Source organism: Argopecten irradians, chromosome 15 (assembly GCF_041381155.1).
Source record: "Argopecten irradians isolate NY chromosome 15, Ai_NY, whole genome shotgun sequence".
NCBI classification, from domain to species: domain Eukaryota; kingdom Metazoa; phylum Mollusca; class Bivalvia; order Pectinida; family Pectinidae; genus Argopecten; species Argopecten irradians.
In genome coordinates this window covers 19,834,109-19,859,695 of record NC_091148.1, presented here as the reverse complement: position 1 = coordinate 19,859,695, position 25,587 = coordinate 19,834,109, and the positions used below count along the sequence as shown (strand labels likewise).

The following is a 25,587-nucleotide window of genomic DNA, read 5'->3' as shown; positions in this document are numbered from 1 at the left end:
GCCATGCTTTGAATAAGCAAACGATACCTCCACCTTTACACTTTGCTCTAATGACTGGCTTACAAAATTCAAAACCATCTATTACAAGGTTGGAGTCATTATCTAACCAACATTCTGACAAAAACACAATATCTGTGTTGTTAAATACATTACAAAAGTCTATATTTTCCAGCTTAAGTCTTAAATTGCGCTGGACATTCCAGCTACATATAGTTAATGAGGTATTACCCTCCTGTAAACCTTGTTTAACGTGGGTTTCGTCAAGTTCAGGATCCGAGCTCTGCATAGATGACGTAGTAGCGTGCTGTTGTGGTGTGACATCATCGCTATCTCTCTGAGATCTTCCGGTATTGTCAGACGGGTCTGATGGTCCAGACACCGCTGTCGCATCGCGAGACGTAAGGTCTAGGGGCTGGAACTTGTTATCGGTTGTAATACCTCTGACTGGACCTCCCGATAACGGATATAGGTAACATTTGTGGATTTTGGAAAATAATTCCTTCAATATATTCTGTGGTACAATATACAATGTAAACTATTAATTAAAGATAATCGTGCTTTAATATACATAAAATCATAAACATTGCAAATGCTAAGAATCAATAAGGAGCTACATGCGGATTATTAAGAACAATGCATTTTAAGTTCCAGGTGAAATATTTTTTTTACAAAAACCATATCTCAATTTTATCAGAAAAACAGGTTTCTTGATCAATGAATATTCTAATGTAATAGTATTCTGTATTGACATAGGAGTTCTCCAGGGCTACATTCTTAGCCAACTTTCATTTCTTGTGACCGTGCATAGTTGATTTCTTTTATCGCAGAGACATACACCTTTAAGTATTTGGTTTGAAAATGAGTGGAGAAAAACAATATCATAAAAGTTTAAATTAATTTTGTTGGAAATTTTTGACCTGTTTATTATAGTTTCAGTTGATAATCTTTTAAAGCCGACACAAACACACATATATGATGTTTTATAAACATTGGTAATAATATATCATTGCTATATGTATTTTAGATACAAAATATTTTTAGAAGTAACTTAATGAAAATACCAAATGAAATGAAATTGAAGACTGTTACTTAGGGTCTTAACCATATTCATTTTAATACACATTACTGATGTTAATATAATGTTGCAATACTGGCAAAATTATTTCAAGTCGAAATGTTGTAGGTCTTGCAATTCTCAAAATGTTGCAAACTTTTAGTGCTCAGAATACCAAATTAACAGTTTTCTTATTTTTTGCTATTTAAAGATTACAGTACATATACCGATTTGTATCTAGCAACAATGTTTGACCGAAAATCAACCATAGGAAAGAAATTTATAAAATTATTTCTAACATGCACAAAAATATATAATATTACTTCACTGTTAACCGACAACAGTTTTAATTATTGGGTGCTCTTATGCTATAATGACATACATTTACATTATAATGTAACATCACGCTGATCTAGACAATACCATCTTAGGATAAGAAAGCAGGAAAATTATATAATTATGATAAATTATTCATCCTAATGCAACTTTCAAAATATATTGTATGTTCTGTTAACTTAAAAAGGTCAGTCAAGTATAAGTAATACATTTTAAAGTTTTGAAATCATATTTGACATAAATTCCCTTACTCTTTGGTAGGTAATTAACGCAGATGTTACATGTACTTTATATTATATAAGGTCACTTAACAGACATATATGGAAGACCTTGTTGAAAAATATCACGTTTCAACTAGCAAAAGGCTTATATTATTTCAAACTTTTAATCGAATTGGTGTAAAACTAAGTTGAAATAGGATAATTCCTTTTTGGATTTTTTTCTTTGATATTACTGAATGGGAAAGTTACTTCCATGTGAAATAAGTTTCAATGAATTTTGCTTGATTTTAGTATCAATCTATTGAAAATCTAATGAGATTGATACCAGAGATTTTAGATATATCAAGGAAATCTTTAAAATTCTTGAAATAAAATCATTGCGAATTTAATTCAATTTCATTCATAGATTCTATTGTTATATTTTCATAGATATTACCAGAAACATATATTATGTATATTTGTATCTGATATTAAATCTGAACACTTATTGAAGTAAAAATTAATCAATATACATTTAGATAAGTATCAACACAGGTAACTTTTACAGGTAAATTTACCTGTTGGCATTGGGACTGCTTTTAGGAAAAAGACTATAACCACTGTCACAACAAACTACCCCACAGGTAAATCCAAAATGTTGGCGTTCAGAGATACACCCGGTCAAGGATATCCTAAGTCACATATCAGGAATATGTGGTGGGGGATGGGGGGTAGTAGAGGCAGGATATCGCCAGGGTCAAGGATACCCTAAGTCACACATCAGGAATGTGGTGGGGGGGGGGGTAGTCGAGGTAGGATATAACCAGGCTCAAGGATACCCTAAGTCACACATCAGGAATGTGTGTGTGTGTGGGGGGGGGTAGTCGAGGCAGGATATCCCCATGTTCAAGGATACCCTAAGTCACATCTGGAATGTGTGTGTGGGGGGTAAAGACAGGATAGCCCCAGGGTCAACGATACCCCAAGTCACTCATCAGGAATGTGTGGTTGGGGGGGGGGGGGGGGGGTTAGAGGTAGGGTAGCCTCAGGGTCAAGTCACACTTTGGAATGTGATGGTGGTTGAGAAAGGGGGGTGGGTGGGGTGGATGGCTCAGATACATCTATATTGACTCCATTGAACGAAAGACTAGGGTTGAGGATTTGTGTTTCAGTGTATTACTATAGATATGCTTGTTGGTTAAATGGTCCCAGTTGGATGGTTGGGGTGGGGTGGAGTTGGGGGTTGGGGTGGAGGTGGAGTTGGGGGTTGGGGTGGAGTTGGGAGTTGGTGTGTCAGTCTAATTGGAGGGGTGTGTCTCCAGTCCATCTACTTATTGACCCATTTGCACAAAAGACAGGGTCAGGGGATTAGTGTCTGAGTGTATAATTGATGATTCCCTTGGGGATAAGTCTTATAACACTAGATGTTATTGATTGTATACATGTCTTATGTACAGGTGTCTAAAATAAAGATGTTTGAGGTACAAGTGTCTGAAATAAAGATGTCTTACATACACGTGTCTAAAATAAAGATGTCTTAGATGCACAAGTTTTAGGTAAAGTGTCTTAAATAAAGATGTCTTAGATGCACATGTCTTAGGTACAAGTGTCTAAAATAAAGATGTCTTAGATGCACATGTCTTAGGTACAAGTATCTAAAATGAAGATGTCTTAGATGCACATGTCTTAGGTACAAGTGTCTAAAATAAAGATGTCTTAGATGCACATGTCTTAGGTACAAGTGTCTAAAATAAAGATGTCTTAGATGCACATGTCTTAGGTACAAGTATCTAAAATGAAGATGTCTTAGATGCACATGTCTTAGGTACAAGTGTCGAAAATAAAGATGTCTTAGATGCACATGTCTTAGATACAAGTATCTAAAATGAAGATGTCGTAGATGCACATGTCTTAGGTACAAATATCTAAAATGAAGATGTCTTAGATCCACATGTCGTAGGTACAAGTGTCTAAAATAAAGATGTCGTAGATGCACATGTCTTAGATACAAGTATCTAAAATGAAGATGTCGTAGATGCACATGTCTTAGGTACAAGTATCTAAAATGAAGATGTCGTAGATGCACATGTCTTAGGTACAAGTGTCTAAAATAAAGATGTCTGAGGTTAGAGCTGTTATCGTAGAGAAAATGTGCATCGCGATATCGTCAAAATTTGACGATATCGTCACGATAATATCGCGATTTTTGCCGAGTAAAATATAAAAGGAATTTATGGAAATATAAGTCATGATTGGGGGACCAATCATGAAAGTACAATATAGAGTGTAATTTGTAAATAAATAAAGTGAAATATTCATCAAAACTAGGGATGTCACGGGTACTAAATTTTGTCCCTGGGTACCCGAATTTTAGTACCCGACCCATACCCGGGTACTCGACACAGATCTACTGCTTTTGTAACAAATTGGGTTACGTTGTGTTTGTTGTTTGGAAAGATTGGTTGATCGACGGAGATTCGATGAAATCATATGTGAGTTCAGTAAAGATAGTTTCAGTCGTTAAGTGTCTACTTCATTTCTATTTGACTTTCATAATTGCTAATGAGCTGCCGTAAAGTGTCAGTCTAGCCAGCGTGTCTGTATACAAGTCCCAGAGGAAACGTTTTTGCACATGCGCAACAGGAAGTACTACATTCGGACGGTCTCTTGTGTTATCTGATATGACTATAGTGTGACCTATTTAAGTGCACATGTCCGTGAAGTAGATTGTTCTCGCATCGAAAGACGGTAATGAGAATTAAAATGTATTGAAAAGATAAGGTTTCATCCTTGGTGAGTGAAAACAAATACAAGTTAGTTGGATTTTGTAATACTTTTAATATAAGTTCTAGACTTGTTTACGTACATCCAGACGAATTGTCCTATTTTGACGGGTACCCGGGTACACATTTTTTGACCCGGTTACATCCCCAACCCGACCCGTAACCGGGTACTCGTAACAACCCTAATCAAAACAAACGTTTATTTGTGATACTTTTAATTAGATGTTTGTTTACAAGTCAATCAGATTCTGTCCGTGTCCGACAGTGCAATGTTTTTGTTTCCTTTCCAACTAACACATGATGGGTTACGGCTGACGACGATATCGTAGATGTAAGTTTTTTTAACGATATCGTCGTCTCTTCTCTACAATCGTGATATATCGCGATGCCGATATATGATAACAGCTCTATCTGAGGTTATACACAAGTTTTAGGTTCAAGTGTCTTAAAATAAAATGTCCTAGATACACATAATATGGCTTATCGTAAATACATTGGTGCCTAAAATACACATAACATGAGTTAAGATACAGGTATCTTAGATCCATGTCTTAAATGTATGTCATAGATATATGTTTCTTGGATATAAATATCTTAAAAAATGTCTTAGATACACTGAGTATGTTAAATTCAGATGTCTTAGATACACCATGGGTCTTAGGTACAGGTGTGTTAAATACAGATGTCTTAGATACCCATGGGTCTTAGGTACAGGTGTGTTAAATTCAGATGTCTTAGATACAGGGGCTTTAGGTATAGGTTTGTTAAATACAGATGTCTTAGATACAGGGGTCTTAGGTACAGGTGTGTTAAATACAGATGTTTTAGATACAGGTGTCTTAGGTACAGGTGTTTTAAATTCAGATGTCTTAGATACAGGGGCTTTAGGTATAGGTTTGTTAAATACAGATGTCTTAGATACAGGGGTCTTAGGTACAGGTGTGTAAATACAGATGTCTTAGATACAGGGGTCTTAGGTACAGGTGTGTTAAATACAGATGTCTTAGATACAGGGGTCTTAGGTACAGGTGTGTTAAATACAGATGTCTTAGATACAGGGGTCTTAGGTACAGGTGTGTTAAATACAGATGTCTTAGATACAGGGGTCTTAGCTACAGGTGTGTTAAATACAGATGTCTTAGATACAGGAGTCTTAGATACAGGTATGTTAAATACAGATGTCTTAGATACAGGAGTCTTAGATACAGGTGTGTAAATACAGATGTCTTAGATACAGGAGTCTTAGATACAGGTGTGTAAATACAGATGTCTTAGATACAGGGGTCTTAGATACAGGTGTGTAAATACAGATGTCTTATATACAGGGGTCTTAGGTACAGGTGTGTTAAATACAGATGTCTTAGATACAGGGGTCTTAGGTACAGGTGTGTTAAATACAGATGTCTTAGATACAGGAGTCTTAGATACAGGTGTGTTAAATACAGATGTCTTAGATACATGAGTCTTAGATACAGGTGTGTAAATACAGATGTCTTATATACAGGGTTCTTAGGTACAGGTGTGTTAAATACAGATATCTTAGGTACAGGAGTCTTAGATACAGGTGTGTTAAATACAGATGTCTTAGATACATGAGTCTTAGATACAGGTGTGTAAATACAGATGTCTTATATACAGGGGTCTTAGGTACAGGTGTGTTAAATACAGATATCTTAGGTACAGGTGTGTTAGTTACAGATATCTTAGATACAGGGGCCTTAAGTACAGGTGTGTTAAATACAGATGTCTTCAAGATAGGTATCTTTAGACACAACCCATGCCACATATAGATGTACCTAGATGTATTGTATAGACATAAACTGTACTTCTATTTATTGAAGTAATTTGTACATGTGTCTTTTTAGGTGTCTGATTCATACTTGAATCCTTCTATATAAATTTGTATACAGGTGGTATACATTGTATGTGTATATATATAGGTATAAATACCTTAAGTGTTTTTCATAAGTGTCAATTACACTATTCTTTAAGATTAGATAAAAGTGTTTTATCTTAAAGTTTTGTAATGTCTTAATCAAGTGTCTTTTACAGTTGGTTTTAGTCTCGGTTCACAACATACCAATGTGTCAAGTTTGTGATAATTCTATACAGTATTTTAAATTATATCTATCACTGTCATGTTTACATAAAACACTGGTACAACTCGCAGGTAAATTAAAATATACTCAACAAAATATGCAAATGATGCATTTGATTGCTAAAAGCTGAATATGAAGTGCGAGTCAACGAAAACATGAAATATTGAGGCTTAAAAAGTGAAAATGCTATGAAATACAGGTGTAGTTGAATGTTGATGTATGGTAACTTAAATACAGATGTCTCAAACAGATTTTCGTTTTTGTAGACTGATTATATGAAATATTTGTGGAAACTGTCTTTCGTGGTATTGAGCTTCGAAATTATTTTGTGTGTAGGAATATTCATGGTTGACAAATGTGATAGTGATTCACTCGACGCGGATTCACACAAAAGAATTTCTTTCATAACTCAATGAAGTTAAAAAAAGGTGACATCAATGTTTATATATACCAAAGTTTGTTGATTTTAAACTTTTTGTAGTTGAAACAGCAGTCACAAAAACTAACAAAATGGATATTTCATGTGATACTGTAATACAAAATACAGTAGAACAGTTTTATCACGAATATGCTTACAACAAATTCATGGTACCCTGATTATAACCTAATAAGTTTTGGTTTCCAGAGGTTCTTTACTATACAGAGGTAAAGAATGGTATGATTTCTTCTGGATTAGATCTTAATGTTTATCTTTTAAATTCTGTCTAGATTAAAATACAGTCAGGGTTGTTTCAATGTTTAGTGTCATGCTTTTTATTTCATAGAACACTGGGACTAAAAATAACGTCAATTTAAAAAGCAAATTATCAATACTACTTCTAATGGACGTATTTCATTTAAATTAAGTTAATAAGAAACAATAATGAAAAGTGTCTACATAATCAATTACTGTATTGTCTTGTTGTTAGTCTTTTATTTAAATTTCATGTATTCCTAATGATCATTGTCTTTTAACTGAAAACCAACCTGTAAAGACACATTTGAACTCTTCTATCTCAATAAGTGGAACAGTCCATTATTATATTTTAGGGGTGAACAGGTATTTATTCTGGATAATTCACCGTCATTCTACATTATCTATACCTAGTCTATATCTGTGAGGATGGTTTAACTATTCATGGCCTTGGGTTGTTCCTGTCCGATGGATCAGTGAGGAACGTTCCAGTATGTGGCTCCATGTTTGTTAAGAGTAGATATTGGAGACAGGCCAAACACTAGGTCCTTAAATGTATAGAGTTTTAATAAGTCTTAACGGTACACAGAGATTCCGCTAAAGCTTTGAAATGCTTGTATGTTTAATGCAAGCTTTGTCCGAGGGGGTCCGTCGTGAATGCTCAATTCATAAACCTTCAGTTTGTTCGTACAATATGTTTAATAATATAGTAGAATAGTGTGTTTGTAGTACACCTGTTTGTATATAGGGGTAGAATGTATACAACTATAGGTCTCAGACACCATCATACAATGATACTTGGCAGTCATTTAGAAAATTGACTTGCTGTAGCTTCTGAACAATACAGGAGTTCAGTAAACAACTATCCTGATGGTTGACACTTTACCGTTTTAAGGTTTGATAATGAATGGTTAAAATGTCTGATTTTTTACTACAAGCCCTTCACCTCATGGCTCCATAACCGAGTGGTTAATGTGTCTGACATTCTAACACTAGCCCTCCACCTCTTGGCAGTTGTGGGTGAGACGTTAAGGTGTCTGACATTTTACTACTTGCTCACTAACACAGGGTTTGATAACTGAATGGTTACAGTGTCTTGACATTTTACCACTAGCTCCCTTCAAGGTTTGATAACTGAATAGTTAAGATATCTGAATTTTACCACTAAAGGTGTATGGCATTTTACCATTTAGAGTCCTCCATCTCTAGGTCTCAGTGGCTGAATGGTAAGGGTGTCTAACATTCTAACACTAATCCTCCATCTCTAGGTCCCAGTGGCTGAATGGTTAAAGGTGTCTGACATTCTACTACTAGCCCCCATCTCTAGGTCTCAGTGGCTGAGGGGTTAAGATGTCTGACATTCTACCACTAGCCCCCATCTCTAGGTCCAAGTGGCTGAGTGATTAAGGTGTCTGACATTTTACCACTAGTCCTCCATCTCTAGGTCCAAGTGGCTGAGTGGTTAAGGTGTCTGACATTCTACCACTAGTCCTCCATCTCTACGTCCCAGTGGCTGAATGGTTAAGGTGTCTGACATCTCTACGTCCCAGTGGCTGAATGGTTAAGGTGTCTGACATTCTACCACTAACCCTCCATCTCTAGGTCTCAGTGGCATCATGGTAAAGGTGTCTGAAATTCTTTCACTAACCCTCCATCTCTAGGTCTCAGTGGCTGAATGGTTAAGGTGTCTGACATTCTACCACTAACCCTCCATCTCTAGGTCTCAGTGGCATCATGGTAAAGGTGTCTGAAATTCTACTACTAGCCCTCCATCTCTAGGTCTCAGTGGCTGAGGGGTTAAGGTGTCTGACATTCTACCACCAGCCCTCCATCTCTAGGTCCAAGTGACTGAATGGTAAAGGTGTCTGACATTCTACTACTAGCCCTCCATTTCTAGGTCCAAGTGACTGAATGGTAAAGGTGTCTGACATTCTACTACTAGCCCTCCATCTCTAGGTCTCAGTGGCTGAGGGGTTAAGGTGTCTGACATTCTACCACCAGCCCTCCATCTCTAGGTCCAAGTGACTGAATGGTAAAGGTGTCTGACATTCTACCACTAACCCTCCATCTCTAGGTTTCAGTGGAATCATGGTAAAGGTGTCTGAAATTCTACTACTAGCCCTCCATCTCTAGGTCCAAGTGACTGAGTTGTAAAGGTGTCCAACCACTGTACCATATCGTTTGATAGCTGAGTGGTTAAACTGCCTGACATTCTTTGTTAGCCTACCTGCACTTTAAGAACAAAAATGTTTCCATTGGTTACAGTTTCTGACATTTTCACCCTAGCTGTCCAACCCTTTTATGTGAATGAGTTGTTTCCCTTGTTCACTTTCTCTTTGGATTTCTGTTGCCAGAACCTGCAGCTCCTGTCATCATCAGATAAATAAATGAAATAAAATATAAGAAAAGTTTTAAGCTACCTTGAAAATCTTCTTTATTATATTTGGAGATAACATTTTATGAGTACATCATATATCTTATGCTACTGAGATCTTGATTGTCTCCAAGCATGTCTTCTCTATACTGTTGACTCAAGGTATTTCTAATCCTTCCTAGATCGCAGGTACATAATAATGTATATGTACTGTAGATATTAACCTAGTTATTACTTAGATGAATAAGTCCAACATGGCACTGTTGTCTTAAGCTATTCCAATATTACACCTGGTTACCAAAGAATACACCTGAGCTCATTTGCATATTATATTGATTAACTGGCAGTTGTTCTGATTGAAGATTATCTGTTATGTTTCTACCTATACACAGGTAAAAACCCTTTGTACTGTGTGACACATATTGTGCCTTATTAACTACATTACTGTAATGAAGAATGTGTAATTGGAGTTCCTTGTAACAGACCTCAAAAAATCAATAGCAATGCTAACTAGGTCACACAACTTAGTAACTTTATAAAAATAACACCTTCCTAATTAGTAATTTTACTACTGCAAACGTTTTGGCTTTTTACATAATCAGCCTCTGTACATTTGCATTATATCATGAGGAGTGTTAGATTATGAATTACTGTATTTACCGTACTTAGTGCCCAGCATTTACTGGGAAGAACCAAAATGCAAGATGTGGGCGAAATTTTGTTTTAGAAATGTCAGTCATATTTTAACTTTTTCCAAACACATGTGACAAGGATGGGATATAATGCTGATATTATAAGTATCACACAGTACTCAGATATTGTTTGGCACATAATAACATCAACTCTTTAGATCTTCTGAGAAGAGGTGAGGGGTGCTTATATAGGGGTAGGGGCCCTTATTACAACAAATAGGGTAATAGTTCTTTGTTTATACCTATGTCAGAACACAAAAGTATTCTAAATCTGATACAAAATGTAGTGTCTTACATTTTTAACACCAAAGTGGCTTGTTTACCTGATGTGTTGATGCTATTTAGACTACAATGTAGATCTGAAAAATTCCTCTCGTAAAATTTCCTAATAGTCCATTCATCACTGAGTATTTATTTAGGTATTTGTGTGTACAAACATGCATTAGCTGTAATAGGTAAACTGAACCCTCCATACCTGTAAACAGGTACATACATTATAAATCGATGTCAATTACAGGTAATTTGTGCTGATTAGACACCCGCTATGACCATGATAATCTGTCACTTTCTACACGCTAGGCTTGTTTGACAACCTCTATCTCCTGCTAATGTGTTGATTTACTCACAGATAAAGTATACAAGTATTGTGTATTTTATTCCTAATATTGTTCTGAGCCAAAGTTTGTTCAGTGGACAAATAGAAAACTTTACGATGAGGACTTTCTTCAGATTTGATTTCAAAACAGTTTTAATGACATATGTCAAAGGAATATAGACAGCAGATATTGCCTGTAAAGGTCTTCTCCCTATTTCCTTTAGGTTTTTATGTAGCCTTTTGACAGTTTGTTTGTTTGTATAAATAAATATCTATATGGTTAAACATAGTAATGATGCTTACCCTCCTTGACCTGCAATATTTATTAGCCCTGCTCAGGAATAAGCCCCCTTCCTGTTTTATCAAGCTTTACAGGCCTCTGAAAAGCTTATGACTTTATGAAAATTCTTTACGTGTAGCACTATTTAAGACTTATATTTATTACTGTACATGTATATAACCTCAAGATAGTTTATAAACATATAGGAGTACATAGGAATTCAAATAAGTTCAAATATTTTCCATTTCAAAATCTATATCAAACAAATGTTATTTGGATAGACTTTCATTATACAAAGGTTTACTAATAAAGTCTCTAAAATTGACTACTTTCTACTTCTACATATCTGATAGATATTATCCTTTTGCAAGTTGATCAAAGCATATATTAAGCTAATGTAAACATACAATGGACTCAAATCAATTTAAAGAGAAATTTAAATGAAATCAGTTTGTTTTAGAAGTTATAATTACATCATGAATATTGATATCGGTCTTAGCAACCCTTGTATTGAATATAAACAACACCTTGAAAGAACCACCTACTTCGTTCAAAATCCTTTAATCTGCGATAAACTGTTTGTTTTCAAATATGGCCTCCCTTTAAAAGGTCTTTGATTGAAAGTGTAGTGTCTTCTGATGGGCTAAAGCCCAAGGTCAGGTACGTGCTTGGGGAAAAGGTTTTAGTTAATTCACTTTCTGATTTACTTTAAGGATAGATGTTATACGGACTATAATTGCCTAGACACAAAAGAGTTCCGCTTGATACCTGGGGTTCAAAATGTGTATAATTCTTAGTGTGTGTAGGTACACAAAATCTTATGGGATATTAATGTTTAAAAGTAAGACATAACTGAAAAATGACCCTACGATGTGCAAGTAATTTTGTCTAATAGATATTAAGTCATGCAGAAATAACATTTATAATTGAATGTAACTATATACCAAAAACTATTGAAAAAAAGTCTTCTTTGAGCATTAGCGCTTTCAGTTTATTCTCAGATGCCCAACTGCAATATATTAATATAATAACCATAGTTGTAGCAAAAAATGTTCAAAGAATCTATATAAGGTGGGACATGAAATAGAACAAAAAAAGGTAGGATACCCCCTTAATACCAGTCAGATAATATTATGTTGGGTATCACATAGCATATAAAAGCTCCAGTTAGAAACCTCTAAGGTAGCCAATATTCTTTTTTTCACCTCTAACACAGAAGAGTTCTGGTATAAATGATATATGAGGTTGAAGCCACGATCAATACTAGCCTCGAGGTTATAAAGATGAAATATATTGTTATAAGGTCATGGAGTCTGACAATGCTAGGCTCCCAATGTGTGGTTTAGATTTTCATGACATAGTCGTTTCCGTTATTTTTTAGTTCTTTGAACAAGGAACTCTTTTATCTATAAATGTGAAAGAAACGATACAATATTCTATTACCCATAGTCCATTGATTGTTACAATATGAAACCTGCCTTAGCAACCCCCTGTGCATAAAGACTACCTGATAAATAAGACTACGGTATTTCTTACTTTGAAATGACCAATATGACCTGTGTTAAAGACTATTTTTCTTTGTCCCTTGTTTAGTTAGATTAAATCAAGAGGGTTTTAATTTTAAACATACAGTTATGTCATACAGAACCTGCCTAATATCTATATATGAAATAACAGCCCCCTCTGTACAAAGACCAACTACTTAATAAGACCACCTGTATAAAGACCAACTACTTAATAAGACCACCTGTACAAAGACCAACTACTTAATAAGACCACCTGTATAAAGCTGTATAAAGACCAACTACTTAATAAGACCATCTGTATAAAGACCAACTACTTAATAAGACCACCTGTATAAAGACCAACTACTTAATAAGACCACCTGTATAAAGACCAACTACTTAATAAGACCACCTGTATAAAGACCAACTACTTAATAAGACCACCTGTATAAAGACCAACTACTTAATAAGACCATCTGTATAAAGACCAACTACTTAATAGGACCACCTGTATAAAGACCAACTACTTAATAGGACCACCTGTATAAAGACCAACTACTTAATAGGACCACCTGTATAAAGACCAACTACTTAGTAGGACCACCTGTATAAAGACCAACTACTTAATGAGACCATCTGTATAAAGACCAACTACTTAATAAGACCATCTGTATAAAGACCAACTACTTAATAGGACCACCTGTATAAAGACCAACTACTTAATAGGACCACCTGTATAAAGACCAACTACTTAATAAGACCACCTGTATAAAGACCAACTACTTAATAAGACCACCTGTACAAAGACCAACTACTTAATAAGACCACCTGTATAAAGACCAACTACTTAATGAGATCCTTTTCTTTGGGTTCCAAATGGTCAATTTCAGCCACACAATTCAACCTGTGTACTTTGCTATAAAGACACATTTTTCTTAGGTATATTCTTTTGTTATATTTGATTAAGTTTTTGTTGCTAAAGCGTTTTCTAAAGCGTTTTCTAAAGCGTTTTCTAAGTCATAATCACTACAAATATTCTATGACTCTGAACTCTACCCTCTTATCTCACCAGGGAAATACATGTCTACCTGACCAGGTGTGTGGTAAACTGCATATATGTGTGTATTTGGCAGGAAATACACTATGAATCCTTCGCCAAATGTTTTGACAGCCGTACATTGTATGATCATGCAGTTGATAGGTGTATATATATACACATGTTTAGCCTCTTACAAAAAACCACTGGATTAGCATGGGGAGGTTTTCTTTTCTCCGGGCTATAAAAGAACATATATTGGTAGTGTTATGAATGCTTTTTGATAGAGGATTAATGTTGAATAGATCGGAACTCTTTTGTATAAGGAGGGGTAATCGTCTAGCTTATCTATACCGAGTTGATAGTATTCTGTCGTTATTTATTTAGTGCCGTAGTTGAGACGTTGTTGGAGTTCATTGATTCAAATTCAAATATGTCCGGCCTTACTGCCATCCACAGAAATTAAATCTAAGCATTCATAAACTAGTAATTTGAATAATGATATTTTTGTATAAAGATTCTTTGACCCAATTTTTCGAAAGGTGTTTAACAAGAGTCATTAATTTGATTTCAAATTATTTTTTTCCGATTTCGGAATTTAGATGAAAGTATGATTCTATACACGCCTATTCATATTTTATGCTTCAATGATTTCATGGTATTGTGAATGAACGTAACAACTGTGTATTCATTGGAACAAAAAAAAATATTATGTTTTTGCTGTAACTATGCAGCAGCGTCCTAAATTACGACACTTTATCGTGATGACCACACTAGCTTGAATGAGATTTCATGTGTGTTAAAGCAACATCAGGACCAAAACGGTCATTTATTTATGATTTCAGTTATAAGCACAGAATTATCCATGCCTACGCAATCTTATTGTTATTCAAACAATTCACATAATGCTATATGCATGTATGAATAGGTCACAGGCAACACTGTCATGTCAAAAGGTTATATTGGTAGGAAGAACTGCAAAAGTAGAGTGGCCAAGTGGTCAAGATGTCCTGACATATTACCACAAGCCCTCCACCTCTGGGATGCGGGTTCAAATTCCATGTGGGGCAGTTTCCATGTACTGACCACTGGTCAGTAGTTTTTCCCCAGATAATCTGGCTTTCCTCAACCAACAAACATGGCACGTCCTTACATGACCGTGGATGTTAATAGGATGTTAAACTAATGATCAACCTGTAGAGTTATGTGACCAGGAATTGAACCACAGTCTCTGGTGTAAAAAACTTTACAGCTCTACCATCAGCTGATGACAGTTTGAGGCTGTGTATTTAATACTAAATGTACATTTCCTGTTACTCATCTATTTGCCTGAGTTTTCTTATGTATTGCAGCAGCAAGTTGCCCTGTTCTGAATTAATAAGATTTGGTGTTTTCTCTCTGAGTACTCCCTCTGGCTTTCCCTTGCCTCCTAAATCTGGCAAGCCTTTAACTCATTAACCCCTGAAGATGCATTTAGACTCTTCTAAATCAAAGACTAGAGCAGTCCATTATGAAATTTTAGGGGTGAATGAGTTAAAAGACCCTTGGTACATAAAATAAAAACAAACAAAACCCATGGACACAAGTAAGTATAAACCACTTTGTACTCAAGTTGAAGACATATGTAAAAGACACGTGTAAAAGACATATGAAAAGACACACCTAGGACACAATATTTTAGACACATTTGAAGCAATAAGGCATAACGCTAAAACTAAATTGTTGGACATTGTAATCAGTAAGTTATGATACAGAAAAATTAAACGCTTTCACCCCTGAAATCCAAAATGAACTATTCTAGCCTTTGGAATTAAAGGGTCTTAATGCATCTTCATGGATGAATGGGTTAAGACACTTGTGTAAGACAATTCAAAAATACAAAATAAGTGTATATCGAGGCCATTATTATAGACACATGTAGAAGACACTATGGGTAGGATATCTTGGTCCGTCATATATATCAAATAACTAGGTAAGACACATGCATAAGACATCTTGATAAAACATTTATATAAGGCATTTGTGAAAATAACTTCAAAGTATAAAAGACATTTGTTTATACTGCTGTTCTGAGAACTGTATCTGGAATAAATTGATCAGACATATTTATAAGACTCTTGATAAGACATCTAGGTTACAAAGACAATTTTTTAAAACATATATTAGACACCTGGATGGATAAGACACCTGTTTTAAGATTACCAGGTATAAAATAAGACAATTAACTGGGAATATTGTGAATTTTGTGTTTTGGTTAATGCACTTGATAAACCTAAAGAGTTCCAGGAAAAAAAAATCAAAGCATAAATAAAATGGAAACTATGAATATGTTATTTGCTTGTGACCAATGAACTATGATATTTGTTTAAGTGTCACACAAAGCTAGGAAACGTAGAAAACATTATTAAAATATAATGTCACAATAGCTTCATGTAGCTGGAAGGTATACCACTGTGAAGCCTATATAAAGATATATGTTTCTGATAAGGTTTACGGTCTCTGACTTTTTGTATTGATGTTGAAAGCTGTAATTGTTATGTTGGTTGCTATGTGATTTTAAGTTTATACATTGGAGAGGGGAGGGGTTAATCACTTCCTACTTAGGGGAAGTCTGTATTTCTGAAATAGATTGACCATTAATTGGTCTGAGAGGTTTTGCAAATTAATTGACCATTCCAGTTTGATTGTTTTATTTTTTATATTGATGTCACATACTTCAATTATTACCGAATTTTAAACAAAAAAAGCAATAGAAAGTTTGTTCCCATTTTTTTGATTGATCCATTTTGCATGTTTTGTTTATGAATATTTGTTTGAGAATAAAATACAGGTTGGTTTGAGTGTTTAGACAATAATATACGAGTGATAATCAGAAACTTTTAACAAAAATTGACAACCTGTCGATTCTGTCTTTTGGGTGAGACAGAGTTATGTGCTCTTGTCATAGTCAGGAATTGATTTTATTTTTTGTGCAATGTTTGAATATTAATCAATTTATGAAAGGAAAACAACAAAAATTTGTATTCAATACCTTTAAATTATCTTTAAATCATATTTTTTTTAAAAACAATTTGAAACAAGTTTGGCAGATGAGTGTTTTTAGGTGTTACTATTGTTCTTTAAAATTCTGGGTTTCAAATTCAAAACTCTCTAGATATAGGAGAATATGATGTTGGAGGTTTATCCCCGGGTACTCCTTCTTTCTCCACCAATGAAGTTCCTGAAATAAAACCAAACCTGACAACAAGAGAAGATAACTCTATATTATTAAAAGACTTGATAATATCAGCTTAAATTGAAGTGGAAATGTGATAATGCTGATGATTAACTTTGTAAAAGTTTATGTCACTCCTCAACTTGAAAATACAGATGAAATGGAAATCTATATAATATATTAATAATTAATGTCATAATTAAGTCGGATCCAATATTTTTCAAAACTTTTCAAACTTAATTGTTTAGATTTTTTCTCACTGTTTTTTTTTACCTTGCACTTTTGGATTTTTTGAAATCTATTAACCATTTGATATTTTTTACCAACAGTCCAGTATTTTCACTAAATGGTTTAAGCAAAATGTGAGTACCAGGAAAAGATCTTCATTTTTTTTTTTTATAACTTTGCTATTTTCATTTTACTAAGAGCAACCTTGAACTTTCCATTATTATCAAAACTTGTCATCACAAGCATGGTTTTTGCTAATTTTAGTAACACTTTATCTAATACTTTCCTAAAGTATTAACTGTGTTGCATTGTGAATATCACATATCTATATTTAGCAACATATCCTATTTTTTAGTTTGACATGGTGATATTTAGCTATAAGAGATTTTTCAGACAGGCTAGTTGGGTAGACTGAATATTTCAAGTGATTATATATACTGTATACTGTATTCGCTGTAATTAGATAAATTGTAACAAAGAAGGACCCTTATTAGGAAACAAGCTACGGGAAAAAAATACTTTTTAAAAAGTCAGCCATATATACTGAATTCTTCATGAACACGTGGCACCTAAATCTGTTACAGTAAACATTGATATGCATAATTGTGTCATGGTTCACATGTTATATAATCATATATATAAAAAACAATTCAACAAGGCTCCACTACACTCTGTTTCATTATGAGGTAGATAAATGTGACTTATCTGTGAATATTGTATGGTTTTCATTGGTAACAAAAAATGATTTTTAACATTAGTTAACACTGGGTGACTGGCTTTTGGGAAAAAAATGATCCTGAAAAACTCCTATAAATCACTCAATTTTATTGTCATTGATTTAAATAGACTGAATTTTTTTGTTTTGTCCAGTGTTTGGTTTAAGTATGGCTAAAATGATGAGATCACAATTTAATTTGTTTAATACATAACAACAAATATTTAAACTATTAAAACTTTTATATTTAAAAAAAAAACAAAAAAGAACTGGACGAATCATATTCCAAAGTAATTTACCTTGGCATTGACGAATGAATTTTTTAGGAACTTAGCATGTAACTGAGCTACTTATTTAGCATGTGGTTACTATTTAAAAAGAAAAATCTTTATGAATTATTAGGTAGCCAAATTACCTTTTTTTTCAAAATATTAATTTATGTTGCATGCTATTTTTTAAAATTATCTCCCCTCTTGCATGGTTGTCTAGTTATCTCCCTTTGTGTCTTGGTTGCCTCCCCTTGATTATTTTATTGACCTGCCTGATGGTTATCATTTTCATTCCCCCTTGTTACAGAATTGGTTAATTTTCCTTTATATTAAGTGTTTTAGGTTGATAAAATTCAATGATCCGGTCAGTATCAGCTTTAAACAAGGTCTAAGAATTATCAATTTAGAGTACATTTAAATCTAAGTAGTTTATTAGCTATTATTTAAGCTAGTTTGCTGGCTTTTTTTAGAGGAGATATCTAGTTTATTATTGAATAGATATTAGCCAACTATTACTTTAATTAATTAAAGTGTAATATGACATATTTGACTAGTTTATGTATGCTGTATACACGACTACTATTTGTATTTTTGTTTTTGTACACATGCTTATGAAGTAAATAATAGGTGAATCAGTTTGTTCAAAAGAAATTGAATGAAGAACAGGAAAACTTTTCATTTTCTAAGCATTTGCTAGAGCTTTATATACGCTTAATTTTGTCCAATCACAAGGTGTTACTTCATAGAGCATCATCTTGCAATATTTATCAATTCATTTCTTTGATTTTGAACACAATTTCCCCAAAGTGTTGATAGCAATGTAGATATGATTTATACTTAAGCTTTTTTATGTCTTTGAACAATACATGGCTATAGATATTTACATCTAATATCTTCATCCCCTCTCATCAGAAATGGACTACTAGTACATGTATTCTGTTTTAGTAAACATGGTCAGTCTATATTTTAAGTTTTGAGGGGTGATTATATAAGGTTCACTGTGTGGTGATGTGCAGTGTGTTCTAACCCATCATGCATCTGTAATTTATTCCGACTGACCTTTAACCTTCAGATGTGTTAAAATTGCTGCTTTTGAACTACAGTTAATGGAAATTAAAAGTGTTAACATTATATTAAAAAAAAAAAAAAAAAAAACCAAAACAAAAGTCATACATTAGTCCCTCCTGATTATTTAATAATGTTTTCATGATGACTTTTGGTAAAGTTACTCAAACTATTATTTAGGTACTACATTACTGTAGCCATTTTGAAGTATGGTTATGTAAATTTGCACTGATTTTTTTTATTTGAAAAATTAATTCACAAAATATAATGTAACCATTCCTGCACTGTAAAAATTTAAAGTGAATAGTCGGGCAATGAAACCAGTCTAAATGTGTTATTGGCCTTATATATTAAAGCAATGGTCAAGTTCTGTTTACATTAACCAGTTTTGACCATCAAAATTATTGAAAAGCCCTGTGTAAATTTTTAAAAAAGCCCTGTGCACAGTTCTAAAAATAAATTCTGAAAGCGAGTCTGTGTAAAAGTCAACATGGACATAGCCAGCCAGGAGAACATTTTAAGATTCCTGTAATATAAATTAATTTCAGAGCAATTTTGATTGGAAGTTTTATTTTCCTATTTCATAACAAATTATACGGAATATATCAACACCATTTTTACCGATTTTAGCCTTCCTTTGCCAGACTATTCACTTTAAAGATGATCCAATGCTGACAAATGGTATTTCACTCTATCAAAAACAGGAGCAGACGAATAAGTATTTTTTTTTCAGTTACAAAAGTTACTCAGCCACCATTGAAAATTTTGAATGTCTTATTTTACTTCAAGTTAAGAATATTACAAATAATTGATTACGACCCCCCCCAAAAAAATCCACAGTACTATGAAATTTTTGAAGCACTGATTGCACATGTACCAAAAGCAAAATGAATTAGTTTAGATGAATTTTTGTGTTAATTAGTTACATATATATAATTTAACATCAGTAAATGTTCAAATGATGGGTATCGTTAATGCTCTGTCGGCAGTGAACCATCTTTAATGACTTAATACGGTATCCTTGGACAACAGATGTCTGTCTGTGCATCATTAGTTAACATAAAATAATTATACTGACAAAAATTAAATGTAAGTTCTTAAAATAAGTTTTCTTAAACCAAGAAATAACACTTATATTTGGCTATTGTAATAGTAGCATCCCTTGAGGATAAGATTGAACAAAATGTCACATTTGACCTTTTAGGGGATTAGCTATAATGGGCAGTGCCAAAAGCGGTCAATTTGAATTAGATGTTTTATAATCATTTAAGAATATATATTTCTTAATAATTATAAGGTTGATCCATTAATAGGGTGGAAGAGTAGAGAAATAAAGAAATAAGGGAACAAATATTGTGGCTTTTGTCATTTGAATCCATCCACTTTCAATATGGAGAGTTATGTTTTGGTAACTTGATCATTACACATCAAAATAAAATATAAATGTTGTGAAAATTTTAGTCAAATATCTTTGTCAATAATTGGTTTTCTTCCGAGTAACTTACCATTTTTATTTTACAGGACATAGCAAATTATAGGAGCAACAAATATGCTGATATCAAGGCAAGATTCAATGATATTGATGACCAGGGGATTAGAATATAGTACGTATACCATCAGGAATTTTCTATTTTCATATCACAGAGTTATCTGCCCTTGTGGTTAGGTAATGATTGTGATGTCATGAGCGTAATGTCAGAGTTTTCAGAGATAACGACATGAAATTTTCTCAAAAAAAAATGACGTCACAATCAGATACCTACCCACAAGGGAAGTAACTCTGTAATTTTCAAAGACAGAAAACATTGTATCGAAAACATAGAAAATTAGATACATGATATGATGTGTTTTTTAGTTGATCATTTCAAAATTCTTAAATATACTCTATGATCCTTTTCAAATTTATTTGTGGAAGAAATATTTGAAATTTTAGTCGTTTTCTGTTATATCATGTTCATCAATCAAAGTGTATGCATACTCTTCATTTAACACTCATGATATTACCATTTCATTTTCTTCCAGGGTCTCTAACTTCATTCACCCCTCAAAATTTATAATGAACCGTTCCACCCTTTTAATAAGAAGAGTTGAAATGTATTTTTAGGGGTACATACTTGTGATACAATTTTTCTTGATTATAAGGGTTTAAATATAAAAAATATTTTAAATTACTGACTTATTGGTTTTGATCATAGTACTCAAATTAGCTAAGATGTCCTAATTTACCCTCGGGATATTTATACGATGTCACACCCAACAAACCAAGTGATTTAATTACTATTCTCCCACCATTCACTGATTTGTCATCGGTTTTAGCCAAGGGAGATTTCTCTCTCAACCGGAAGGCCCAGGGTACTCATATTTGGCCTGTAGGTTGCTGGGATGGAGGGCTACCAAGTTTGTTCAAATGAATGACCTTGACCTTCATTCAAGGTCACAGGGGTCAAAAAGGCTAAAATCTTTAAACAACTTCTTCTCAAGAACCAGAGGGCCCAGGGTACTGATATTTGCCCTGTAGGATGCTGGGATGAAGGGCTACCAAGTTTGTTCAAATAAATGACCTTGATCTTCATTCAAGGTCACAGGGGTCAAATAGGCTAAAATCCCTTTAAACAACTTCTTGTGAATAACTAAGAGGCCTAGAGACCTGATATTAGGCCTGTGGCATGCTGGGATGAAGGGCTACCAAGTTTGTTCAAATAAATGACCTTGACCTTCATTCAAGGTCACGAGGGTCAAAAAGGCTAAAATCTTTAAACAACTTCTTCTCAAGAACCAGAAGGCCCAGGGTACTGATATTTGGCCTGTAGGATGCTGGGATGAAGGGCTACCAAGTTTGTTCAAATAAATGACCTTGACCTTCATTCAAGGTCACAGGGGTCAAATAGGCTAAAATCCTTTAAACAACTTCTTGTGAATAACTAAGAGGCCTAGAGACCTGATATTAGGCCTGTGGCATGCTGGGATGAAGGGCTACCAAGTTTGTTCAAATAAATGACCTTGACCTTCATTCAAGGTCACGAGGGTCAAATAGGCTAAAATCTTTAAACGACTTCTTCTCAAAAACCAGAAGGCCCAGGGTACTGATATTGGGCCTGTGACATGCTTGGATGAAGGGCTACCAAGTTTGTTCAAATGAATGACCTTAACCTTCATTCAAGGTCACGGGGGTCAAAAAGGCTAAAATATTTAAATGACTTCTTCTCAAGAACCAGAATGCCCAGGGTACTGATATTTGGCCTGTAGGATGCTGGTATGAAGGGCTACCAAGTTTGTTCAAATAAATGACCTTGACCTTCATTCAAGGTCACAGGGGTCAAATAGGCTAAAATCATTTAAACAAATTCTTGTGAATAACTAAGAGGCCTAGAGACCTGATATTAGGCCTGTGGCATGCTGGGATAAAGGGCTACCAAGTTTGTTCAAATGAAATGACCTTGATCTTCATTCAAGGTCACAGGGGTCAAATAGGCTAAAATCTTTAAATGACTTCTTCTTAAGAACCAGAAGGCCCAGGGTACTGATATTGGGCATGTAGCATGCTAGGATGAAGGGCTACCAAGTTTGTTCAAATAAATGACATTGACCTTCATTCAAGGTCACAGGGGTCAAATAGGCTAAAATCTTTTAATGACTTCTTCTCAAGAACTAGAAGGGCCAAGGGTACTGATATTGGGCATGTAGCATGCTTGGATGAAAGGCTATCAAGTTTATTCAAATGAATGACCTTGATCTTCATTTAAGGTCACAGGCGGCAAATAGACTAAAATCTTTAAATGACTTCTTCTCAAGAACCAGAAGGCCCAGGGTACTGATATTGAGCATGTGGCATGCTGGTAGCATGCTGGGATGAAGGGCTACCAAGTTTGTTCAAATGAATTACCTTGACCTTCAATCAAGGTCACAGAGGTCAAATACCTAGGCTAAAATCTTAAACAACTATGTTGTATTGTACTAATAGTCAGATGACCGTTAAGGCCCATGGGCCTCTTGATACATGATATGATGTGTTTTTTTAGTTGATTATTTCAAAATTCTTAAATATACTCTATGATCCTTTTCAAATTTATTTGTGGAAGAAATATTTGCAATTTTAGTCGTTTTCTGTTATATCATGTTCATCAATCAGAGTGTATGCATACTCTTCATTTAACACTCATGATATTACCATTTCTTTTTCCAGGGTCTCTAACTTCATTCACCCCTCAAAATTTATAATGAACCGTTCCACCCTTTTAATAAGAAGAGTTGAAATGTATTTTTAGGGTACATACTTGTGATACAATTTTTCTTGATTATAAGGGTTTAAATATAAAAATTATTTTAAATTACTGACTTATTGGTTTTTAGGTCATCTGACCCGAAGGGTCAGGATGACCTATTGTCATCATGCACCGTCCGTCGTCGCATGTGGCATGCTGGTAGCATGCTGGGATGAAGGGCTACCAAGTTTGTTCAAATGAATTACCTTGACCTTCAATCAAGGTCACAGAGGGTCAAATACCTAGGCTAAAATCTTTAAACAACTATGTTGTATTGTACTAATAGTCAGATGACCGTTAAGGCCCATGGGCCTCTTGTTCTCATAGTACTCAAATTAGCTAAGATGTCCTAATTTACCCTCGGGATGTTTATAGGATGTCACACCAAACAAACCAAGTGATTTACTATTCTCCCACCATTCACTGATTTGTCATCGGTTTTAGCCAAGGGAGATTTCTCTCTCAACCCTAGGGTATGACAGATTTGGTGCGCTAACCTTTTGAACCTGAAGACAATAACATGATGTCATGACTTCATGTGGTGTGACTGTTATGTGCTTTGTTGATGGCGTCATCAATATTCACTGCAGACGAAGGAGTCATGTTCATATCGCGGTGAAAATGCTTCTTTTTAGGCTATTATCTCTTCCTTTTCTTTTGTGTACTGGAGAAAAAGAATCAGTCCCTACCTATAAGTGTGTGACAACAAAATCACAACCCTCATTGGAACTCCTTAATGTCCAACCCTTGGCAAGCCTTGGGTTGGAAGTTCGTGAATTACTACTCGGATTGTGATTTCGTTGCCCTCTCGATAGGAAAAGATTCTAATAATGAACATCTTACTTTGCAGTGTACATGTAAATGGAGATTTTAAAAGAAAAGCAGAGATGGTCCTGATAAAGAAAAAACGTCTTGAGCGTATGACTTATATCATAGATGATATTAACAAGTCCATGGAAGAACAACAATCGGAATTAGTGTGGCTAAAGTGGCCATCTCAGGTAACATAAAATATTGGATAGAAAGGTAAGTCTAGCTTACAAGTGAATTAGTGTGGCTAAAGTGGCCATCTCAGGTAACATTAAATATTGGATAGAAAGGTAAGTCTAGCTTACAAGTGAATTAGTGTGGCTAAAGTGGCCATCTCAGGTAACATAAAATATTGGATAGAAAGGTAAGTCTAGCTTACAAGTGAATTAGTGTGGCTAAAGTGGCCATCTCAGGTAACATTAAAAATTGGATAGAAAGGTAAGTCTAGCTTACAAGTGAATTACTGTGGCCAAAGTGGCCATCTCAGGTAACATTAAAAATTGGATAGAAAGGTAAGTCAACCTTACAAGTGAATTAGTGTGGCCAAAGTGGCCATCTCAGGTAACATTAAAAATTGGATAGAAAGGTAAGTCAAGCTTACAAGTGAATTACTGTGGCCAAAGTGGCCATCTCAGGTAACATTAAAATTTGGATAGAAAGATAAGTCAACCTTACAAGTGAATTAATGTGGCCAAAGTGGCCATCTCAGGTAACATTAAAAATTGGATAGAAAGGTAAGTCAACCTTACAAGTGAATTAATGTGGCCAAAGTGGCCATCTCAGGTAACATTAAAATTTGGATAGAAAGGTAAGTCAAACTTACAAATGAATTAGTGTGGCTAAAGCGGCCATCTCAGGTAACATAAAAATCTGTCTGAAGGGAAAATGCCATGGGTGTGTTTTCTATGATGTGCCCAGAAGAACTGGGTGAAGTTATGAAATATTCATTTTATCTTTTCTCATATAACACTATATATAATCCAGTACGGATAGGCAATGGACTTAGAGGAGCAGCTGAGCTAGAGACACCTAACATGTGACTTTAGTGGTATTTTGTATTTTCATTAACCCTTTAAATCTTGGTCATAGAGTTCTACATGGATTATAACCAAACTCGGCCAGAAACATTCTAGGGGGAAGGAGAACAGTGTTTGTATAAATTTTTGCTCTGCAGTTCAGCTAAATATTTTTGCAAAATTATCAATCTCATTTTATATTTACATTTTAAAAATCCAAAGCTGTTTTAGAAAGGTAATGGGCCTTTATTCAATGTATATTTACAAATGTCATGTAAGTTTACATGCCTATAGGATGATTGGTACCCCACTTCATAAATAAAAACCTATTTCAGGTGTTGAAAGTACCAGTTAAGTAAAATATTGTTCAAACAAAAATAA

At 34.4% G+C, this 25,587-nt stretch overlaps 1 protein-coding gene across 1 annotated transcript in view; it reads left to right on the top strand.

Moving 5' to 3' along the window:
• LOC138308658 (doublecortin domain-containing protein 2-like) overlaps nt 1–25,587 on the top strand; it is a 139,886-nt gene that overhangs the window by 79,963 nt on the left and 34,336 nt on the right. Inside the window, exons 3-6 of the mRNA XM_069249695.1 lie at nt 17,171–17,203; nt 20,640–20,722; nt 24,231–24,381; nt 25,542–25,561. Of these exons, the coding sequence (XP_069105796.1) occupies nt 17,171–17,203; nt 20,640–20,722; nt 24,231–24,381; nt 25,542–25,561 (287 nt within the window). The remainder of the gene's footprint in view (nt 1–17,170; nt 17,204–20,639; nt 20,723–24,230; nt 24,382–25,541; nt 25,562–25,587) is intronic.